The following is an 18,333-nucleotide window of genomic DNA, read 5'->3' as shown; positions in this document are numbered from 1 at the left end:
TAGTATCGACGTCGGCTCCCGCGGCAGCGACGGCAGCCCAGTGCCAGGACAGGGGGGCGACGGCCCATGACCGGCAGGAGGGGCTGGCCGACGGGAGGGGAGAAGGCTGGCAGCTAGGACAGGGAGAAGAGAGGAGGCTTGATACCATGTTGGAATAGAAACCCTAACCCTAATTTGTGTTGGGAGGAGTATATTAATACAGAGGTAGTTGGGCACTTGGGCCTGGGCCCAATACATAGACAGCACCACAGCCCATTACACAGTAGCTCTAACAGTTGGGACTTCTCCTGGTATCCTTTGTGGCTATTATTAGTGGCAACGACTACTATGCAAGCAGTCCTTCTATGCAAGCGTGCAAGCAAATCATCTGATCCATTAGATCGTGATCCAACCGTAAGTCACATTTAACACTTAAACCCTTCTACCACCAGCTTAATAATCTTTATAAAAAAATCCCTAACAAATCATAGTTGTATCTGTGGTTGGATCGTAATCTAATGAATCAGATGGTTTGCTTGCACGCTTGCACAGAAGGACTGCATGCATAACAGTCGTTGCCATTATTAGTTTATTACCAGCTAGGCCATAATGAGAGTGCTTGCCACAGGAGAAGCATGATCGGAAGATTTGTGACAGGTTCGTGTGGTTCCTCTACTCTAGATCTGATCAAATTTGGGTCAGGTCAGGTTGGGAAAAAATGTCGGGTCAAAATCTTTTGCTCGAGCTTGACCTAACTCATAGGCTAACCCTTGCTTTTGTTTGGATTTTTTCGGGATGGGCCTGTCTATGGGTCGAAAATCAGGTCTACTCTTCTCCACAGACCCCTTGCTTTTGTTGCCTCGCTGCACAAACCTCCGCACATAGGATTACAACCCAGGCTTTTTGGTTCCGCTCTTCCTCCTACCCAGTCAAGTATATCATCCATGTGGTTCCTTGATTTTGGTGCTTCTTTCCATATGATACCAATTCAACACATTTGTCCTTTCTGTCTTCTAACCCACCTCTAATTGTTCAGAACGTAGATGACACTTCTTTTCCTGCTGCTGGTTGGGGTTTTCTTTCAACATATTTCTTCCATGCTCCAACTAGTTCGCATGTTCCTCACCGTACAATGCAGTTATTGTTTGTGGTTCAGTCACTGATCATTTTTTGTGGGCACTAGGCCTAGGCTTTATGACTCATAATGCCCTATGGAAGCTTGATTGATTGAGTCTTCCTTCCTTCACCCTGGCTACACCCCGTCATCGACTCCTCTGGCCTCTGTTTGGAAAGGCAGTCACTCATATTATGTTCTCTTTGGCGATGGTTATTTGAGATTTACTTGGATTTATCTAATGTATTCTCGTGGTCAATTCCTTTCTATTTACTGGCATTTTGCCACTATGATTCATACTCAGTTCGACTCCCCCATTTTACACTTTTCCATACTGATTCTACTGGTGAATACATCTCTGTTGCCCATCATCACTATTTTGCTTACCACAATACTATTGTCCATTTTTTTGCATCCTGATGCTCATGCTCAGAATAGCGCTGCCGAGTGTAAGCATCACCAATTCTTGAGACTGCCCATGCTCTTTTGATCTCTGCTGATCTTGCTTCTGACTTTTCAGCACATGCTGTCTCTACGGCTATCTTTCTCATTAATCGACAACTTCTGCTCTTCAGGAATGCACTCCCTTTGAGCGTCTCTTCCGCACGCCTCCTTCCTATGGCTATCTTCGTTGTTTTGGGTGTGTCGGTTACGTCCTTTCACCTCTTGAGTGCACCAAACTGACTCCCCAGTCTGTTGATTGTAACTTTCTTTTTTCTCAGACATGAAGAAAGGGGGTATAAAACCAAAAGCCTAAACAGCAACACCACGCACACCGCACCTGACTCAAATAAACAGTGCTCGCCTGTTACAGCAAAAAGACTTAACCTCGACGGAGAAAGAGCCCTAGTTTACACTTGGCACTAGAGCGAGGAGATGGGAAATTCCTCTAGCCCCAGGCAGACTCCATAAAAACTACTCTCTAATAAGCATGTGTGGCGATTTAGCAGTAATGGTTTATTCAGCTCCAAATCTGCCTACAGATCTTTCTACATTGGAGCTGAAACTTTTGAGCCTTGGAAAAGAATCTGGAAGAGCTGGACAGCCCCTAAGTGTAAGGTATTTGTATGGCTTTCTATAAACAATAAGTGTTGGACAACAGACAAACTAAAAAAGAAGGGTCTTGATTATCCTGAAAATTGTGTTCTATGCGACCAAGAAGATGAAATTGTGCAACATATCCTATCAAATTGCCTTTTTACAAGACAGTTTTGGCATAATATATTAACTGCAATAGGACTTTCTATTGTGGCTAATATATTAACTGCAATAGGACTTTCTATTGTGGCTCCTAAGAGAAGAGATTCATGTTTTGCTGAATGGTGGAGGAATGCTTCAGCTAAAATTCCTGAAAGCAAAAGAAAGGTCTTTAATAGTGTGGTCATCCTCGGGCCTTGGAGCCTTTGGAAGCATAGAAATGTGTATCTTTGATAGAGCTCGTCCCTGCCTTTCTACCTTAGAGGATGGATTCAAAGATGACCTGCAGCTTTGGTTTTTGGCAGGAGCCAAGAACATGCGTACTCTTTTCGATCCTGGTTAGAGGAAGGTTTTTATCCTCTTTGTTGTGTTGGTGGAGTGTTGTGTGTGTCTGGTATATGTATGTCAGTATGTGTGCGTGTGTGTCTGGTGTGTGTTTGATGTGTGCGTCTGGTGTGTGTTTGTCATGTTTGTTCCAGGCCTCAAGCCTTTTTTCCCTCTCCTTTAATGTAATGATACACATCTCTCCTGTGTATTCGAGAAAAATAAGCAGCATAGTACCATTCAGGTTGGGGGTAATCCTTGTTAGAATGGACACACTAACCAATTCAACGCAAAAGGCTAACCTATTAGGAGAAAGTAGACAATTCACTTATACACTTAAACACCCCCACTCATGTGCAGCCAGAGAAGAAAGGCACACGTGGAAATAAAGGGGAAGATGCACAAATTAAGCCTCTGTGAGACCTCTGTTGAACCACACTTCCCATGTGAAAACACAAGAAACCAGTAAGTGGTTGATTGTCTCCTCAACTTGGCCACAAAGTGGACAGAAATTTAGAATGTGGCAACCCCCTCCTGGCGAAGTGATCAGCTGTCCAACATTTGTTATGGGCAACCAACCACATGAAGATTTTACACTTACCAGGTGCACAATTCTAACATATTCTTTCCCATGGCTCGAACTAAATTTTGTTGAAGTGTATAATTGGATTGACTACCTTGTCCCGTCAGCTTAAGCTTTTGGGTTGAACTGGTTAGTGCATCCACTCTAACATGGTATCAAAGCCAAAACTCGAGACCTCTAGCTTCGATTCCATGTTAGAGTGGGGGTGTTGAAGTGTATAAGTGGATTGACTACCTTCTCCCATTAGCTTAAACTTTTGGATTGAACTGATTAGTGTGTCCACTGTAACAAATTTCACCAATGAATAGCCCTTCATATGCAGATTAAGATTTTTGCATAATATTTTCCAGAAGATAGATCTCACAGCAAAAGGCCTATGTTTGAAGCCCTTACTGAAATGAGATGGATCTCTGATATACAGGGAGCACCTACAGTGGTTGGTTTGATTGTATACATTGGCCTATGGGACCTTTCAAATTTTGTACTACAGACTGAGGTCGAGGACTCACATATACTTGGCAACTATCATCTTTTGGAGTGTGTCTTTATTGGGTATAGTACGGAGCATAAGGGTTATTGCTGCTCTGATGTTGTTGCTCGCTGGATGAGGATTTCTTGGGATATTACCTTTGTTTGATCCTGTTCTTACTATCCTAGTTCCTCTACCAATCCATCCTGGACCACTGACTCTCCTCTCTCTCTCTCTCCCACCTGATTGGTATCTTTTGTTGTCATCTCGACCTTATTCTCCACCTCTGCTTTCCATTTTGCCACCATTTCCATCCTCCCCACCACTGGCCATTTTACCCCCTTTCCCGCCTCCGATATCTCCTCCCTGTCTCCGATATGTCCTTGTTAGGTCACTCATTGCTACACTTGTTGTCCATGACCTGTTTCATTATCTAACATTCTAACTCCTCTCCATCCCTTCCTGGACCTACCCAGAGTCTTCTCCAAGATTTGCTCTTCATGATCATAGCACCATTCATTCTCCCAATCGTCTTGGCTTCATTGCTATTGCTTTGGTTGAGCCCACGACCTATGGGGGGTTGTTGTCCACCACAAGTCGCAACATGATATGGTGAGGAGATTGCTGCTTTGGAGCACACTGCCACTTGGCATCTTGTGCCTATCTTGTGGTGCCACCTCGGAGTGTTGAGGTTGAGCTACGAGCTATGGCAGATGTGACTGAACAGGTGACCTGGCTACAATGGCTACTTGAGGATTTTGGTGTGCTTGTGAGTACACCAATTCCTCTCTTCTGACAGCATCGATACAATCAACATTGATTGGGATCCTTTGAAGAATGAGTTGATTGTATCACTGTAAGCACATAAGCACATTGGTATTGATGTCTACAAGAGATCGTGGGTACATGCTCAGGTTGTGACCCCACCATGTGCCTCAGGAGGTTTCTTCAAGAAGGCAAATATACGGGAGCACCATGCACCATAGCTATTTACTTTCCAAACTTAGTGTTGTAGACCCACCATGAGTTTGAGGGCGCGTGCGGTAGTGGGGTGTTATTTCTCTCTTGCATAGGTTCCTTTATGTAAGATATACACATGTACATTCTCCCCTTTCGGATATAGTAACAAATGAGTTGCCTATTCCTAATACATATGTTGACACTACTGTTGGCTTATAATTCTTATTTTCTCAGGTATGATCTGAATGTTGATTTGCTAGATGTCCATGCAGACAAAAGCACATTTCATCGTTTTGACAAATTCAATCTAAAATACAATCCATGTGGCCAAAGTAGGCTCAGAGAAATTTTCCTCAAACAAGATAATCTTATTCAAGGTATTGGTTGTTATAAGTCCTATATTCCTTAAAAGTCTTTTTTGATTGGGCCTTTTATGCAAATTCCTTTATTTATTGTATATTATCATGCTCATTGTTCTATCTCACTATTATGGGCCCTCCTCAACCTTTTGTCATTTGGAGCCTTATAAATTTATGTCCATATAAAGTTGGGAACATCTGAACTTTACTGAAAATTATCTTGGACAATCGAGATGACCAAATTAGAGTGTTAGATAGACACATAAAAACTTGGTATTTAAATCTATGGTGACAGAATAAATATTAAGCTTTCTTTGGTAAATATTCACTGGATATGGTTTTCCAAAATAGTTTTTTGTTGCTTAGGGCTGGCTGTAGAACATGGTTTGCCATGTTGGTGCTATGAGCCTATGAGACAAGTACCTTGAAACATTGAGGAAATCCCTTATGTTTCAGGGTTGTAGGTTCTAACTTATTTGGAGAAAGCTTTTCCCTGTTATAAAATGCTCATCTGTGATTGTACAGTTCATGTTCTTCCTGTTAAACAATTAGCATGGCTGCTAAGTGTCTCCTTGGTCTATATTAGGTCGATTTGTCATGTTTTTCTTTATCGAACATGCAGGAGAGATGCATATCTTTTATATTAAGAAGAGAGAGGGGGTAGAGAAACCCTTACAGCATACCCACACCACATGTATCGCCAACCTTTGAAATTACATTAGTTCCTGTGCTGGACCATGACAGAGGAAAACTACCACGATCAGCGATTTGCCATGCTTATATTTCCTCATACAATTTCAAGAGATAGTCTAAATTGTTAGCTACCCATCCCTTGTAATGGGCCTGGCCCAGCTATGTGACCTATTAATACCCAGCCCAACCCTATTAGGGTTAGGGTTTTCAATATGGTATAGAGGCAAACTTTTTTTCCTCCCTCTCCCCCAGTCGCCACCCCCTCTCTCCCCTACCCTCACCGGCCGACCGTCGTCCTCCCCTACCCGGCCGCGTCGGCGTCGCCCCCAGGCCTGCCCGAGCCGTCGGTGCCGCCTCAGCCGCCCAGGCCCGACCGCGCCGCCTTCCTCACGCGCGCGCGCCCAGGCCCTCCCCGGCTCAGCTACGCCCGCGCCTCCAGATTTCCGCGCTGTCTCCTCCCCGGCTCTCCTGCTCTGACCCGACGGCGTGCAGCCCCGTCGCCGCGTAGCCCCAATGGTCGACCTCCCTGGCGCGCGCCCTCCCCGGCCGCTCGCCATGACCTCAGCGTCGACGAACTCGACCACCTCTTCTACGCAACCGTGGCTGCCCACAACCCCTCCAGCGGCGTGGGCCCTGCGACCCCTGCGCCCGTGAACAGCGCTGCCGTTGTGCAGTAGCCGCCATTGCTACCCGCCCACATGTTGTTGGGCTCGGTCTCCTGGGATACCCGACGTCCACGGGTGCCCTCGCACTCGCTGTCGATTCCACCGCCCCGTCGCCGAACCGAGTCTCTCGGTTGCCGCCCCCTGGATTTCAAACCAGTCGCCCACCGATCCCCAGCGTCACTTGGTCTCCCATGGCGTCCGCTGCGGACCCCGCGCTGGTCGCCGCCATCGCCACCATCCAGGCCGCTGTGGATGCATCTCACGAGCGTCAACGTGCTGCGTCCCTCGCTTGGGAGCAGGAACTTGCTATGGGGCAGGCCTTGACCACTCAGCTGGCCACTGCCCAGCGTCTTCTCCACGACCGCGACACACCGCCCCCTCCCGTTGTGCCTTCCTCGGGGGGGAGGTCCTCGTATTCCCTCATGCCTCCGGACTCGACGCCGACACCATCGCCGCTCTCCATGCCTAGGCCGCTGGGGTTCACAACATACGGTCTCTCGTGTCCATCGTGTCCTCCCACTACCCTCGCTGGCGCGCTCAGGTGGTCCTCACCCTTCGGCGCTTCGCCCTCGCTAACCACGTACTCGACGACCCCATCGCCATATTTTCTCCATCTTGAGCCCAGATGGACAGTGTGGTCATCTCGTGGCTCCACGGCACCATCACCGTCGAGCTGCAGGACAGACACAACCCGTCAGGCGTGGCTCGCTCTCGAGGACCAGTTCCTCGGGAATCGGGAGGCTCGGGCGCTCCACCTCGACGCCCAGTTCCACCTGTTCTCTCAGGGGGAACTCTCCGTGGACGAATACTGCCGCCAGATGAAGGGCATGGCAAACTCTCTCCGTGACCTCGGCGAGCCTGTCGCCGACCGCACCCTGGTGTTGAACCTTCTCCATGACCTCAGCCCCCGGTACGACCACCTGAAGGCTCTTATCAAGCGAACCGTACCGTTTCCCACCTTCCATGTTGTGCGGAACGAGCTTCTCCTCGAGGAGCTCACCATGACGCTTGAGGCACCCGCTCCAGCCTCGGCACTCTACAACGCTCCTCCTGGTGGTCAGGCGCCGTCCGAGGGCCATGGCCCTTGCACCTCGTCGACCGGGGGCCCCGTCCGTCCTACCGCCACCCCTACGGCCCCTCGTCCGGCCTCCACCATCGATGCCGGTCGTCGCCCCCGCAAGGGCGGACGCGAGGGTGGCAGCTCTACGCGTGGAGGTTCCACCGGCCGGGGGGTGGCCAGGGCTGGTCGTCGGTCTACAACCCCTGGACCGGCACCATCTCCATGTGGTCGGGTCAGGCCCCTAGTGCCTCCCGTCCTCTTGTGCAGGCGCCAGCTCTCCTGACTGCACCTACCCACGGAGCTCCTTCGCCACCTACCTTCGGCATGCTCCCATATGGCATGCCCCCGACGACCCCGACTCCACTTCAGCTCGTGCCTCCGGGGACCCACACCATGACTCCCTGGTCACCCCTAGCTGGAGGCTGGGACGCAGCCTCCCTTGCCGCCGTCTACAGCACCATGGCATTGGCTCCACCCTCCCCTGACTGGGTCATCGACTCCGGTGCATCCTACCACACCACCCCTACATCAGGCATGTTATCTCGTTCTCACCCACCTCATTCCTCCCACCCCACTTCGATCGTCGTTGGGAATGGTTCTACTCTATCGATCACCTCAGTAGGTGCCTCAGTTCTCCCCGGACCGTTCTACCTCAACGACGTTCTCGTCGCCCCTCACATCACTCACAATCTCCTTTCTGTTCGTCGGTTCACCATCGACAATTCCTGTTTCATTGAGTTTGACCCTTCTGGTTTTTCTGTGAAGGATCTGGACACCAGGACCCCTCTCGCCCGATGTGACAGCACCGGGCCCCTCTACACGCTCTGCCCTTCATCCACCGGCACGTCCCCACCTCCCGTCCTAGTTTCCGCCATCACCTCCACCACTTGGCATCGTCGTCTCGGCCACCCAGGACCTGACGTCATGACCAAGCTTTCCAGCAGTCTAGATTCGTCTCGTAGTAGGAAACATTTTGATGGCCTCTGTCATCCTTGTTAGTTAGGTCGACATACCCGTCTCCGGTTTCCCACTTCGTCTTCTCGGGCTGAGCAGACTTTTGACCTGGTTCATTGTGATCTTTGGACCTCCCCTGTAATTAGTCTTTCTGGATACAAATATTATTTGGTGATTTTGGACAGTTACTCCCATTTTCTTTGGACTTTTCCCCTGCGCTTGAAGTCTGACACTTTCACCACTCTCACACACTTCTTCGCCTGGGTATCCACCCAGTTCCGCCTCCCGGTCCTTCTTTCTCACCAATGGCGTCCAGTTACGCCTCTCGTGCCCCTACACCTCTGCTCAGAACGGTCGGGCCGAGCGCATCATTCGAACCACCACTAATATGATCCGCTACCTTCTCTTTCATGCGTCTCTCCCTGCCAGCTACTGGGCAGAGGCCCTGCACATCGCCACCCACCTCCTGAACCGCCTTCCTTTAACGGCGGTGAGCCATCCCACTCCCCACTTCGCCCTGTACGGCACAGCCCCCTCCTACGACCACCTCCGCGTATTCGGCTGTGCTTGCTATCATAACACTTTCGCTACTGCTTCGCATAAGCTCTCACCCCGCTCCACCTGTTGCCTCTTCCTCGGCTACTCCCCGCCCCGTGCGCGCCCCGTGCGGCCCCGTCGGCCTCTACCGCAGCACACGCGGCCATGCCTGCACCACGCGCTTCGCCGACCCCGCCCTCGTCTACCACCGCCGCGGGAGCACCACTCCCTCGGCACCTGCGGACCCAGGCCCGTCGACGAGCACGACCCGCTTTGCCAAGCCCATTGTCGTTTATCACCGACGCGAGTCGACTGCGCCTGTGGCATCCGACATCTCGATGTCCCGCTCTGAGCCGCCTGTGTACCACCCGGTCGCCATTCACCGCGACCTCGGGCACGTCCACCCTATGGCGACTCGGCGCGCCGCCGGTGTCCTCTGGCCGGTCGATCGACTCATCCTTGTAGCTGATACGACCTATACTCCACCGGACGCCTCCCCGGTCCCCTCCTCTGTTCGTGCCGCCCTCGCTGACCCGCACTGGCGTCGGGCTATGGAGGAGTACGCGGCCCTGCTGGCCAACCACACCTGGGACTTGGTACCGCATCCTCCAGGCACCAACGTCGTCACCGGCATGTGTCTCTTTCGCCACAAGCTGACCTCGACTGGCTCCCTCAACCGCTACAAGGCCCGTTGGGTCCTTCGGGGCTTCACCCAGCGCCCTGGAGTGGACTACGACGAGACCTTCAGCCCCATCGTCAAGTTCGCCACCGTTCGCACCGTCCTCGCCCTCTCCCGGGACTGGACGATCCATCAACTCGACGTCAAGAATGCCTTCCTCCATGGCACTCTGACGGAGACTGTCTACTGCAGTCAACCCACCGGCTTCGTCGACGACGCTCACCCGGATCTGGTCTGTCGGTTGAACCGCTCCCTCTACGGCCTCAAGCAGGCGTCGCGGGTCTGGTACAGTCGCTTCGCCTCCTACTTAGCCTCCATAGGCTTTGTCAAGGCCAAGTCGGATACCTCACTCTTCATCTACCGACGTGACGAGGACACGGTCTACCTCCTACTCTACGTCAACGACATTATGCTCACAACATCCACCGCCGACCTTCTACAGCGCACGATCACCGCCCTCCAGCGGGAGTTTGCGATGAAGGACCTGGGGCCCCTCCACCACTTCCTCGGCATTACTGCCGAGCGCAGGACCCAGGGTCTCTTCCTTCACCAGCGTCAGTACACCATCGACATCCTGGAGCGGGCTGGCATGTCAGACTGCAAGCCCTGCTCCACACCTGTCACCGACTCAACGTCCTACCGGAGCCTGACCGGTGCGCTCCAGTACCTCACCTTCTCCTGGCCCGACATCGCCTACGCAGTCCAGCAGGTGTGCCTCCATATGCACAACCCACGGGAGCCCCATCTCACCTCTCTCAAGCGGATCCTGCGCTACCTCCGCGTCTCCCTCGACTATGGCCTCCTCCTTCGACCTTCCCCGACGTCGGAGCTCGTGGTCTACACCGACGCCGACTGGGCTGCCTGCCCCGACACGCGCTGGTCCACTTCGGGCTATGCCGTGTTCCTGGGCGCCAACCTCGTCTCCTGGGCCGCCAAGCGGCAGCCCGTTGTCTCCCGCTCCAGTGCAGAGGCCGAGTACCGCACTGTGGCCAACGGCGTGGCCGAGGCCTCCTGGATGTGCCAGCTATTCCACGAGCTCCACAGCCCCCTTCAGCGCGCCACCCTTGTCTACTGCGACAACGTCAGCGCCGTCTACCTCTCCATCAATCCCGTGCAGCACCAACGCACAAAGCATGTGGAGAATTGGAGATCGATCTGTACTTCGTCCGCGAGTGTGTGGCTGCCGGCGACATTCGGGTTCTCAGCATTCCCACCACACTGCAGTTCGCTGACATCTTCACCAAGGGGTTACCGTCAAGTGTATTTCTAGACTTTCTATCCAGTCTCAACATCTGTACCGGATAGAGTTGTGACTACGAGGGGGTGTTAGCTACCCATCCCTTGTAATGGGCCTGGCCCAGCTATGTGACCTATTAATACCCAGCCCAACCCTATTAGGGTTAGGGTTTCCAATATAAATTACAAGTCCTTTTAGTTTTTTTTCTAAATATGTAGTTTGTTTAGCAAAACCTATGTAACTAGAAAAGCCAAAACGATTTATAGTTTGAAATGGATGGAGTAGCTTTTTAATGCAATTCCAAGGGATATTGTAAGGGAAAAACTGTTGTGCAATCAAGTTTATCGTGCAATTGTCATACAATCAAACTACCAAAAGTCATGAAAATATCTTAAAACATTTGTAGATGTACTTCATTGTGTACTCTACCAATTATCAAAATTCGAGTTTTAATTAATTCTATGTTAGGAGATATAAAAACGAGAAAATTCTACATTTTTAAATCCTAAATATTGGATAGAATTTCCTATTTTTATATCTATTAATATATGATGAATTAAAACTTGAAATTTAATAAATATTGGTAGAGTAAATAATGAAATACATCTATTTTTTATAATTTTTTATTTTGTTTTTGGTAGTTTGATTGCACGACGATTACACGGGAAACTTGATTGCACAACAGTTTTGGCCATTTTTTCTCACAAAAAAGAGGCTTGGACCATCCGGAGAGATGTCCATTATGTGATCAAGATCAAGAAACCTTGGACCATATGTTGATTGGATGTGTTTTCGCTCGAGAATTTTGGTTCAAACTACTTCATCAAGTGAACCTTCATCTTCTTGCCCCCCAATCCGAGGATAGTGCCTTCCTTGAATGGTGGAGAGTGTTATGTACTAAGGTCTTTGGAATCGTAAGAGATGGCCTCAATTCTCTAGTCATCTTGGGTGTTTGGACCTTATGGAAGCAGCGCAATGGCTGTGTTTTTTACAACAAGAGCCCCAATATTAATGATGCTATTAGAAGAGTTGGGTTGGAGGTTGACCTTTGGGAGATGGCTGGTGCAAAGAAGTTGCCTTTGCTTACCGCCCCCATTCCAGGCCTCCCTGCTTGTTAGCTAGCATTGTGGTAGTTCTTGTTAGTTTTTTTAGACATGGATGGATTTATGTATGCCTGCTATTGGCCGCCGTAGGGGCCTCTAGTTTGTTTCTTGTTTCTTGTATCTATTCCTCTTCTTTAATATATTATCGCGCAGTTCTCCTGCGCTTTCGAGAAAAAAAAGAGTCTTGAAAAGACCTATGACCTAAAACTCTAGGGCCACCTCATGATGGCCAGAACTCCATAAAAAGAGAAAGAATAAGAAACTCTAGGTACGGACACTGACTGACAGGAACAAAAAACCTTTGGCACCAACCATCAGCCACAATTCCCTCTCTTCACAAAAACTAGAAAAAAAACAGTAGCCATTGAAGGTGAAAGGCCCTCAAAAACACATCCATTGCACATCTTCCATATAGTTCATGAGCCAAGTTTGACTAGAGAATTGAAACCCCTTCTAGTCAGCCCCTCTGTTCATTCTTCAGCTTGTGCCCACCAACAAAAGTTGTCATCAGGTTTAGGGGCAACAGGATGCAATCCATAGAGGCTAAAAATCTTGAACCAAAAGGTCACAAGAGAGGAGCAGATGATTTATAGTTTCCTCCCCTTGATCACATAAATAGACATCTTTCATGATGAGGGAGGCCTTAACAGGCCAGTCTGTCCGCCGTCACTTCTCTTTAGATTCCCTTCAGAAAATAATCTTTAGAGATATATACACAGGCTAAAGTGATCAAGCTGGTTGTTTGGTTTTGACTTCTGTCTTTGTTTGACAACATGCCCAAGTTCTGTTTTGTTGAAGCCTAGACACCATTTAAAAATGTGGTTGCTGTATAGTATTTCGGTACTAGTTTGTTTTGGTCTGTGGAGGAATGATTCTGTCATGACCCTTGATCAATCATTATATTCAGTTCTAACTAATATTTAATATTTTGAAATACTCACATTGCATTTGATTTAAACTAGGCCGTTTTCTTGCTGAGTTGACAAAGCAAGTTTTCTCTGACCTTTCTGCTAGCAAATATCAGGTAAACTGTCAGCTGGATAACTTTTTTAGTTTTTAATTCAGAAGTACTTCTTATTTGATATCTTGTTACTTTATCCCTAATATGCTATTTCAGATGGCAGAATATAGGATTTCAATCTACGGAAGGAAACAGAGTGAATGGGACCAACTTGCAAGTTGGATAGTGAACAATGAATTGCACAGTGGAAATGTTGTCTGGCTGGTTCAGGTATCCTTTATTTATTTGTATTGTACTAGTTAGCTGTGGCAGTGTTTGTAATTTCCTGGCACATAGTTGAACTAATTGCTAATACACTATGTTGGATAGTTCTGTGGCTCCTGATTTCTGACTGATTTGTTCACTTCTTCCTTGTCGACTGGTAGTATGTAATAAAGCCTTGTCGGCTTGTCTTGTAATTGTATCTGCTATTTCTTCAGCTATAGAACTACTGCTGGCTTGTTCCACCAAATTTATGTAATATAAACATCAAAAATATTGCTGAGCAGAGGGCAAGTGCAGTTGTGGCTTGTTAGTGTTGTCCAAGGCTTGAGGCATTTCCCTCTTGACTACCCTTGATTCTAGGGAATAACAGTACTCCCTCTTCCACGTGAGTTTGTCTTTCTAGGTTTGTTTTAAGTCAAACTATTTAAACTTTAACCAACAATATATATAAGATTAAGTTATTTTAAACTAGAAGAATTATATATTATGATAGTTTAAGCCATGATGAATCTATTAATTTTACTTTTATGTTGTAAAATCTTATGAAACATCTAGTATAACCGGTCAAAGTTGATATTGATTGACTTAGGACAAACCCAAAACGATAAACTCATGTGGACAAAGAGAGTAGTTTTTATGGTCTCCTTTTATCTTTTCACGGCGCTCATGGAATCTCTAAACCATGTGGGTGGGTCAGTTGTACCTAGGTCTCTTTCTCCTTTCTCTTCTTTAATATAATGATACTCCTTCATGTTCAAGATTAAAAACAATTTGTAGTCATTGTTTCTTTAGTCGGTAATATCTTGGATACTGGACAAAGGTACTCCTGACAACAGTCTAACTTGCAGAATAAGATGTTTTTTCTCGAACACACAGAAGAGCTATATATCTTTTCATTAATAGAAAAAACAAAGTATATATACACGCTGGGAGTCACCCACACACTCTCAACAACAACACAAAAAACTAAAACATTAGCGCCTTGCACATAGAAGGGTGACCACGACCACAATCCACAACAACCTAAGTTGGGCCGATATCACGGAGAGCCCTTTAGCCCCAACCTCCCCCCAATTGTTAGATTGGAAACCCTAACCCTAATTAGTATTGGGATGTTGTATTCATAGGTAGAAACATATGTGGGCCTAAGCCCATTACAGTACACACATGTCTAACACCCCCTAGTCGCAACTCTAGGCATTACAAATATTGGGATTGGACCAAAACTCCGAGAATACCGTGGATGGGAGCCCCTTGGTGAAATGTCGATGAACTACAAAGTGGTCGAGACGTGGAGGATGCGAACATCGCCGACAACGACACAATCGTGAACGAAATGGAGGTCGATCTCCACATGCTTCGTGCGCTGGTGCTGCACGGGGTTGGTGGAGAGTTAGATCATACTGATGTTGTCGCAATATGCAAGTGTGGCACGCATGAGGGGGTTGTGGAGCTCCTGGAGCTGCTGTCGGAGCCAGGACGCCTCGGTCACGTTGTTTGGCTACAGCGTGATACTCAGCCTCAATGCTGGAGCAGGAAATAATGGACTGCCGCTTCGAGGACCAGGAGATGAGGTTGGCACCCAGGAACACGTGTAGCCAGAGGTGGACCGGCGCGTGCGGGGCAGCCGACCCAATCGGTGTAGACGACCGGCTCAGAAGTCAGAGAGGACTGAAGAAGAAGATCGTAATCGAAGGTACCGTGGAGGTAGCAAAGAATCCGCTTGGCAGCGGCAACCCGTGGGTGTGCATGTGAAGGGCGAGTGAAGATGAGGTACTATAGAACCCTGGTGAGGCTTCGGTAGGTCGTCACGTTGTTGACCGGGGCACTATCGTTGTCGGAGACCTTCGCTTGAGTGTCAACAGGCGTGGAGCATGGTTTGCAGTTAGACATGCTAGCCCGCTTCACAATGTCGACGATGTACTGGCGCTGGTGAAGGAAGAGGCCCTGTGGCGACGCTCCACGGTGACCTCGAGGAAGTGGTGGAGAAGGTCGAGGTCCTTCATCACGAATTCGCGAGCAGGGTGGCGATCGTGCGCTGGAGGAGGGCGTGAGCACGATGTCGTCGACGTAGAGAAGGAGGCAGGCAGAGTCGACCTATTGTCGACAATGATGGAAGAAGGAAGGTGGGGTTGTGGAGACGTGGTAAAGAAACAGTGGCAGGGTCAGGAGTGGTGTTGTACGAGGCATCGAAGTCAGCAACCCAATAAGTGGAAGTAATAGGAGTGGGCTGCGAGGACATGGGGTACTAGGAGAGAGCCAGGGAGGCACCTCCACAAAGCCACCGGGATGGGCGTTGGGGCCGCCAGTGGCGAGTAGGCTGACAGCGTGCATGGGTGGTGGAGACGACAAGGCCTCGATTGTCATGGAGACAATCTCGGCACTGCGGAACACAAACAAATGGCCGAGCAGCGTGAGCGGTAGCGAGGGGTGTGGCCACGCCAGGGAAGGGTGGGGGTCGTGACCGAGCGGCGCGAGCAGCGTCTCCGTGGGAGGCAAAGGAGGGGCGGTGGGGAGGAGGGGCGCCAACTGGGTCAGGGGAGGAAGAGGAGGGGGGAAACCTAGCTGGATATCATGTTAGATTAGAAACTCTAACCCTAACTAGGGTTCGGATGTTGTATTAATAGGTAGAAACATATGTGGGCCTAAGTCCATTACAGTACACACACATGTCTAACACCAATATCATAATTCATTTCCAGCCAAGACCAAAGTTGCTTCTAAGCTAGGAGAAGCTCCATTGAACACACAATCATTCTTATGCCTTCATAAAATCCAAGCTCCCAAGATAATGAAGGAACATAATCTTTTTCTAAACATATTGGTAACCAACCTCCACCATTCCATGAAGTTCAGGTTAGTCGGCCGAGGAGCTAGCATGGCCATAGTCACAAGAAACGGGTACATTGGTAGCGACCCTCGACCCGGAAACGTCGTCTCCGACCCGGGTACGTAGGGTCATTTTTCCACCGTGTAAAAATCTATCACAAGTAGCATACCACATTCTTCGACCCCCTTCCTCGACCCTATCCAGGAACTTTGTGACTATGAGCATGGCCAGCCCGACCCTCTATAATAATATGTAGTTCAGTAGTTCTTAACCATGACAATGTTACCTTTTTCCCCAGTGAAATATTTAGTGCAAAAACATTACATTATTCTTTTCTGATATATTTTGTGGACATTCTTTTGCAGATTCCACGCTTATATAATGTGTACAAGGAAATGGGTATCGTTACATCATTCCAAAATCTTCTTGACAACATTTTCGTTCCTCTTTTTGAGGTTACTATTGATCCAGCTTCACACCCACAGCTCCATGTCTTCCTGAAGCAGGTTGAGAAAACATTGGTTACAAGGAATATGCATATCGACTGTATTTCTGCCTTGTGTCATGCATCAACATTTCAGACATCAACCATAACTCGCTATTGTGTGTGTCTCACATCCCAGTGTGTGTGTTTCGTGTGTCTCACATGCCAGCCTGCAAGTGTGTGTGACATGGAGAACTAATGCTAAATTTCAACATTAGTTTTTTCAGTAATGATAATTGAGAAATACGTTCGCATGTATTTATCTCAGATACATGATATCACAACTTCAATTGACTCTTTCTGGGCCTTGCAGGTTGTAGGGTTGGACCTGGTTGATGATGAAAGTAAACCAGAAAGGCGTCCAACAAAGCACATGCCCACACCTGAACAGTGGACCAATGTGTTCAACCCTGCATTTTCATATTATGCGTACTACTGCTATGCTAACTTATTCACCCTAAACAAGGTGATCATATCTTCCTCCCCTTCCTCAATTTTCTCCACGTTTCTCAGAGTGGTAATGATTCTGTTCAATTTTCAGCTGCGTGAGTCAAAGGGAATGACCACTATCAAATTCCGTCCACATGCTGGAGAGGTAAAATCTATTCCAGGTTCCTCTCTGAAAGTACAGTATCCTGTTTGCACTAATGGTTATGCTCGTACAGGCTGGAGATGTTGATCACTTGGCAGCGACATTTCTTCTCTGTCACAACATATCACATGGAATTAATCTAAGGAAGTCTCCTGTGCTTCAGTACTTGTACTATCTTGGTCAGGTAATATGTTACCAAGTTCCATAACCCAGCATGATTTTGGTCTCTTCTGATATTCTTCGATGGTGTTTACTTTCTCCAGTACTTGTATCTTCCATTCCAGTTAAATTAAGTGATGTTTTATGATGAATGCAATTTTTTCTAGTTTTTGGCAACAGATATTAAATGAATATTTAACTTGTGAAAAATACATCTTTGGCGTGTTGGGTAGTACATTCATGAATAGAACTTACTGGTCGATGATGTGTTTTGGGGACTATAATGCTTAAAACTTCACATGTTTAGTGGCCGGAGGCAACACCACCAGCAAATGGCATAACCTTTTGCACTTCAGTTTCTTTATTTTGAAAGATGATGTTCCTCTTTCAACCTGTTACTTTAAATCTTGTCAGATTGGTCTGGCGATGTCCCCATTGAGCAACAACTCCTTATTTCTTGACTATCATCGCAACCCTTTTCCAACGTTCTTCCAACGAGGTCTGAATGTCTCATTATCTACGGATGACCCTTTGCAAATTCACCTGACAAAAGAACCATTGGTGGAAGAATACAGCATTGCTGCTTCGGTACTCGCTACTTCCCTCGCTTTTTTGCGCCTTTTGATTGTTCTTTCACACATGCAGCACGAGCTTTGTGTGCACGTGTATGCAGCACACACCTTTACGCATAGATACTATTGTACCCACGCCAAAAGGGACGAGTGACTAATGTCCATTACTCCATTTTGATTGTTTCAGCTGTGGAAGCTCAGTTCTTGTGATTTATGCGAAATTGCGAGGAACTCTGTTTACCAATCTGGGTTTTCACATGCTCTCAAGGTGAGCGATCTTTTGCTACTTCTCTGGAAACACTTTAGGGCTTGTTTGGGAGAAAGGGAATTGACGGGGCTAAAATCTCATTTCTATTTAAATAGAAATGAGATTTTAGCCTCCCTCAATCCCCTTGCTCCAAAACAAGCCCTCGGTGTGTTCCAAGCCTTACCTTCACTTTAGTTACAGAGTGATGGTATGAAATGTAGCCTTCAGCATGCATTGAAGCCCTCTCTTGAGACACTGGAAATATATTAGAGAAGGTCGTTACCTGCTTAGTATAAATGTGTGTAGAACAC

General features: G+C 48.1%; 1 protein-coding gene across 5 annotated transcripts in view; it reads left to right on the top strand.

Annotated features, from left to right (window-relative positions):
* The window catches only part of LOC100382006 (uncharacterized), a 73,317-nt gene that overhangs the window by 14,504 nt on the left and 40,480 nt on the right, over positions 1-18,333 (top strand). For all 5 annotated transcript variants that reach the window (XR_004849982.1, XR_002748529.2, XR_002748530.2 and 2 more), the window contains exons 9-17: positions 4,861-5,003; positions 12,876-12,937; positions 13,031-13,144; positions 16,334-16,474; positions 16,766-16,918; positions 16,994-17,047; positions 17,118-17,228; positions 17,618-17,791; positions 17,963-18,043. Coding sequence is in view for 2 of the 5 variants with exons in the window: in NM_001356990.1 (NP_001343919.1) it covers positions 4,861-5,003; positions 12,876-12,937; positions 13,031-13,144; positions 16,334-16,474; positions 16,766-16,918; positions 16,994-17,047; positions 17,118-17,228; positions 17,618-17,791; positions 17,963-18,043 (1,033 nt within the window). In the remaining 3 variants the exon portion in view is untranslated. The remainder of the gene's footprint in view (positions 1-4,860; positions 5,004-12,875; positions 12,938-13,030; positions 13,145-16,333; positions 16,475-16,765; positions 16,919-16,993; positions 17,048-17,117; positions 17,229-17,617; positions 17,792-17,962; positions 18,044-18,333) is intronic.

This window comes from Zea mays, chromosome 6, assembly GCF_902167145.1.
Source record: "Zea mays cultivar B73 chromosome 6, Zm-B73-REFERENCE-NAM-5.0, whole genome shotgun sequence".
Lineage (NCBI taxonomy): Eukaryota > Viridiplantae > Streptophyta > Magnoliopsida > Poales > Poaceae > Zea > Zea mays.
The sequence above is the reverse complement of the archived record's forward strand: the minus strand, read 5'-3'. Positions and strand labels throughout refer to the sequence as shown.